The 5,741-nt window shown below is 41.6% G+C and overlaps 1 protein-coding gene across 1 annotated transcript; it reads left to right on the top strand.

Annotated features, from left to right (window-relative positions):
• The first annotated feature begins 1,372 nt into the window (after window positions 1–1,372).
• Window positions 1,373–3,912, top strand: LOC119423440 (NADPH oxidase organizer 1). Its single transcript, XM_037690830.1, has 8 exons — window positions 1,373–1,447; window positions 1,552–1,632; window positions 1,727–1,799; window positions 1,920–2,103; window positions 2,184–2,386; window positions 2,531–2,635; window positions 2,856–2,973; window positions 3,144–3,912. Exons 1-8 carry the CDS (start codon window positions 1,373–1,375, stop codon window positions 3,910–3,912), a joined length of 1,608 nt encoding a protein of 535 aa, XP_037546758.1.
• Window positions 3,913–5,741: the final 1,829 nt, after the last annotated feature.

The raw sequence follows: 5,741 nt of genomic DNA on the forward strand, positions 1-5,741 counted from the left end.
CACACACACACACTGACATAAGCCTCTGCTCTCAGTCCTGATAAGTTTTATTGGTTTGGATGACAGGCACATGGTGTCTACACGTGCAGAAATGTTGATTCTGACAGCTGAGGATGCGAGAGGTTGAGAAACACGCGGCAGGCGAGCAGTGTGCAGCTTCTTCTTCTTTCGGCTGCTCCCTTCTTCAGGGGTCACCACAGAGAACTAAGTATGAAGACTTGGCGATTGTTTTTACGCTGGATGCCGTTCCTGAGGCAACCACAGACCACCGAGCTGCCACAGCACTGCCCCGGGGGAGCAGATGGTGGGGGTTAAGGGCCTTACTCGAGGGCCCAGAGTGAAGCAAATGAGGGTGGAGGCAGGTGTGGGTGCTTCACCTATCCCAGTGTTTTTCAAAGTGGCGGCCGCCAGGGGGGCGCTAGGGAACCCCAGAAAGCTGGAGAGAAGATTTTTAAAAAGCAAAAATAAAAAATTGTAATAATAGTAATAATTGCCCACTAGTGCAATCTGTATCTGTCATTTCCAGATAAACACACTTGATAGAGAAGTTAGATTTATTTTGTTTTGTTCTTCTGGTCAACAGTTTGTTGAAAAGTGTGGGTTTTCTTTCAGTGGGACTTTAATACAGTGTTTAAAACATGTTAATTAATAACATTGTTATGCTCAGCAGCTGTAATAATTAATTGAATATAGTGAATAAAAGTTAAAACGTTGTTTCTTTACATATTTTGTAGAACTGTGTGTGGGTTTGCGAGGGGGGCCTTGGCTAGGGGGAAGGGGGGGTCATGGCATGGAAAAGTTTGGGAACCCCATCACCACTCACTCCCACAGTGTGCAGATATCAGATTTAAACCCTGTTTCTGAGTTGATTTTTCCTTATTTTAATGTATTTTTATGTTGTTGCTGTTTTTGCATCAAGTGAAACAAAATGACAGGAAAAGGAACGCGTCCTGTATTTTTAAAAATAATGTTAAACTGTTCCTGCACTGATTAAAAAACAATGATTTAGTTGTAACATCATTACAGTATTATGCCCTAAATTTAAAACAAATTATGGCCACTTATAGCTCTATTAGAATTGTGTTTTCTTATAATAACACACATTGCTTTCATAAAATGAAACCTGTTAAAAGCCCTACAGCATTTTTTTTTCACATCATCCCTTTTGACATTTAATGGTTCTGATGCTGCTCCACACCCTGTAGGGATGTTTGCATCCTTTCCTCCTCCCTCTGTGGATTTGCCAAACTCCGCCTCCTTCAGGCGAGTGAGTCCTATAAAAGGAACTCCATCCGTGGCCTAAACGAGCAGCAAGCAGCAGATCTGAGATCAGATCAGCAGACTCGGTCCACAACCTGGAGGAGAGAGCAACATGACTGCAGACCAGCGTTTTGTACTCAGCGCCCGCATCATTGGAGGAGTCCGCAGGGACAAGCCAAAACTCAAGGTGAGCGCTTAACTTCCACATTCATATTTATTATCTTTATATTTTCATATTTAATAAAAAAAAAAAAGACATCTGCAATCATTTTTTTTTTTGAACCCCTGCAGGTGTTCATGGTGTCTGTCCTGTGGTCTGATGAAGCTGAGGTGATCATCTACCGATCATTCCTAGACTTCAGGAAGTTTCATGTAAGAAAATATCAAATAAAACCTAATGAATCATCAGGCTTGTTTAAATTAGTTTTAGTAATACAAGTCCTAATCTGCCTTATTTATTTAACAGAGACAACTAAAAAAGAAGTTCCCTAATTTCAATCCGTTCCGTAAAAATGACAGAATGATCCCAAAATTCACTGGTAAGATGATTCTATATGGTTAATGCAGACTGCAAATGGCTTCATACATTCAAAATTATGTTAAAGGGATTTTCTGGAAATGAGACCGTCTGTTGAACCGGTTCCTTGTTCCCTCTCCAGGAAAAGCCAGAAGGAGCAGCATCCAGCACAAAGGATCCAAGAAGTCCGTCAGGCAGATGACGTTCCTGGAAAAGTACTGCACCAAACTACTCAACTGTGAGCCCAACGTGACGCAGAGTTCAGAGGTCATGCGCTTTTTCACATCCAGAGACCAAGACCTGCAGCCGGACTTCACCAAGAACTCGTGAGTTTCACCGTTCAGCTCTGCTCAGTGCTCTTCAGTGGTTTTTTTTGTTTTTAAATACCTTCTTGTCTCAAACATAGTGTCATGATCATGATGTCTGATGAGCTGAGGAATGAAGAATATGGGGACGGTGGTGCTCACCATTCCATGGGAATCGTCACCCACCCATTTGTCACCCAGACGTACCGCTGCGTTGCACCTTATGAGACCAAGGACACCAAAAACAGGCCATTTAAGGTCACTGCGGACGAGAAGCTGGACGTCCTGATCAAAGATCCTGCAGGTCAGCTCAACTTTACCAGCTTCTTGCTCAAAATACAAAATGCACATTACAAGTCACAGCATCATTTGATCTGAATGAACCAAACACCAGCCGTGCAGACTTTTGTCCCCCTTCATGCTCAGTCCCTGGTGTTTCTTTGTTCAGGTTGGTGGCTTGTAGAGAATGAGAGCAAGAAGCTGGCTTGGTTTCCTGCTCCCTACCTGGAGGCTGTGGATGGAGAGGAGGAGGATGACGATAACTACGTGGGAGGTATGATATTCCTTTTGTGGTCACAGTTAATCTTTAACTTGCATTATACAGGGTGAATTATGAGTGATAAAACTGAATAAAGTCAGATAATTTCAAACATTAGCGCTGAGCTCAGTCAACTTGTGTCAGTTTCCTTCCTTGAAGACTCAGTTTTGTCTCTCATTATCACTAATCGCTGTAGAACTGCCTAAAAATGATGTTAAGCATGCTGCTCGTTCAGGTTCTTTGTACTGCGCTGTGAAGAGTTTCTCTACCAAGAAGGTGGATGAGGTGTCTGTATCCATTGGCTCAGTGGTGGAGGTGCTGAGGAAGTCTGAGGACGGCTGGTGGCTCGTCAGGTATCTATCTCATCCATATTCAAAGTTTTTATGAACGTGTTTGTTTTGTCTTTGGTTACAAATGCCACAAACAGTTCATTGGCTATTTAGAACACATTTTCTGCATGTTCATAACCTGACTTTGTACACTGAGTATGTTTAACAAACATTTTCCTGCAATCTCCCCTCAGGTTCAATGGCAAAGTTGGATACATCCCATCTATGAATCTGCAGCCATACAACAACCCCCGGGCGGGTCTTCATGGCCTGCACAGGAAGATTCACAGTTCCTCCCTGAGCCTGGCATCCATGAGAGAGCCTCAGGCTTCTTCTCCACCAAGAATCATTGAAGAAAACAGCTCCCAGCAGGACTCTGTGGCTCCACCCAGACAGAAGCCCACCGTCCCAGCTCGTTTCCAAAGAGCCCAGTCCCTGGATGTTCTCTCTGACTCTTGGCTGGAGACAGCTACAAAGAGGGATGCCTCCTCTTCAGGCAGAACCAACTGGATTAGCTCCAGTCTTTCTTCCAGCATTGACTCTGACTCGAGTTTTGAAGTGGAGCCACAGAGCCCCTCAGACCATCTCGTCCCCCCTCAACGGTCCAACGTCAGTCCCAGTTCAGACAGCAGTCCCGACCTCAATCTCTCTGAACGTCGCAGCTCCAACACCAGCACCGACTCCAGCATCAGCACCGACTCCAGCTTCAGCTCCGACTCTAGCTTCAGTACCGACTCCAGCTTCAGCACAGGCTCCAGCATCAGCACCGACTCCAACACCCGTTCTGAGAGCCCAGAATCTGCCAGGTCCACCAAGGGTGAGACGGCCCCAGGCCCTCCAAGAGTTCCTCCCAGACCCAAGACCCAAGAGATCCTGACTCGCTGCACCTCCATGACACGCAAGGCCGCCATGATCAACAAGACCCTCCTTTCGAATCGGCCCGAGCCCATGCACAGCCGTTAGGGGAACCAGAACCAGTGCTGTTCAGTGAATAGTTTGCTTAACAAAATCTAAACCAGTCAGTCCACATCGTTAATCTTTGTTTAATCTTAGATTTATGTCTGAGCAAGACCAGCATGGACAAAATACAAACAGTGATACCAACTGAGGTTCATTTTTCATGAGCCTCGGCATCTTAAGTTTACACATTGAAAACGTAGCTTCTGTGAAGCATTAAAATGTGATCAAGGAAGTGCCTGTGATTCTCATATTTTAGTAGCAAATGCATATTTTTTAAATCTAGATGAAGGGAGCTTTAATGGGAAGATGGGACTTAAAGATGTTATAAATACATGTACTTTACAGCTTATCTTCCTTTCATTAATTTAAACATTTTTTTAAGGAAACATGATACACATATGAATTTCATACATTTTCATTTGCTTGCCATTTACAGTACCTTTACATTATAATGTGCTAGACTTTACAGTACATTTTACAATTGTATTCTGTATTCCAAGAGTTTCTTTTGGTGGTAAACAAGCTGCTGTCATACAAGTAAAAACTATTGACCTCTGTTTTACTTTGAATATGTTATGAAACCTTTGACTGTGTTCTGCATTGTAACTTGTGTGCATTTGAGCTGTGTCTTACCATGAAATGCAGTCAGTCCAATAAACTTTCATCTAAGCCGAAGTGTTTCATGTGGTATATATTTTGGCGCAGACATGATTTATGATAAATAACATTTTAAAGGGAATGGTTTTAAGACCCTAAGCCTTCTGTTCCGGCATTTGCTTGACAAAAAAGCAATGTGTAAAAATTTAAACTTTAATAGCTTGTTGTTTAATTCATGAAAATAGTCTTACATAGTTAGTATTTATTTCATCTCAGTTTTCTAAAATTGTAAAATTTCTAAAGTGCTGTACCTCAGTCATAGATAATCCACCAATTATATATATATATATATGTGTGTGTGTGTGTGTGTGTGTGTGTGTGTGTATAAGTACTTTTTCAACACTAGTGAAGTTTAAATCTGAAGGACTGGAGCAGTTTGACAGTAGGGACGTCATAGTCACCGCAGTTTCTGAACAGTATGTGGCAACATTGCTCATTACTAAATGCTTTTCATTTATTTGGGGAAAAAAATTAAAAATGGCAAAGATCATAAACAGTATTCACAGTTAAAACTCAATTAAACAAGTTTTCTTGTCACTAAAACAACTCTTTGACAATTTATTTTGCGGGTTTGTGTTCAGCACACAAAAAAAACCCTGAATTGACTGAAATTTAAAGGTTTTTTTATCAAAATATTTGATTTGGTTCTTCTTAAAAAAAATGTCTCAGAGAATAAAAGAAAAATGGCGCCTAAAGCTCCGAACTCAAATTTTACATTAGAGTCCAGGGATAGTTGGTCATTTTTGAAGTGATGTTCAGTCAAACAGTTTCCAAAAGTCCAGACTAGGCTAACGGCTAGCCAAACAAGTGACACTTTTTTAAATCGTGTTTCATGCTTTTAAAGCAATTACAGAAGGAAAAAAAAAACTGAAAATCACACTAAAAGAATGTTACATTATGAATATCAAACGCATAACTTAATTTCTTTATTTTGATCTAGAGTCAGCATTTTAATTAAATATAACAGACCCACTCAAGCCCTAGCTAGTGAGTCCTAACTCAGTGGTTCCCAATCCTGGTCCCTGAGGAACACCGTCCTGCATGTTTTAGTTATTCCTCTGCTCCAACATACCTGATGTGAATGAAAGGGTGATTAACAGGCTTCTGCCGAACTTAAGAAAGTAATTAAACCACTGAATCAGGCGTGTTTGAGCAGATGTACAATTAAAACATGT

This window comes from Nematolebias whitei, chromosome 17 (assembly GCF_014905685.2).
Source record: "Nematolebias whitei isolate Nwh7 chromosome 17, NemWhi1, whole genome shotgun sequence".
NCBI lineage: Eukaryota > Metazoa > Chordata > Actinopteri > Cyprinodontiformes > Rivulidae > Nematolebias > Nematolebias whitei.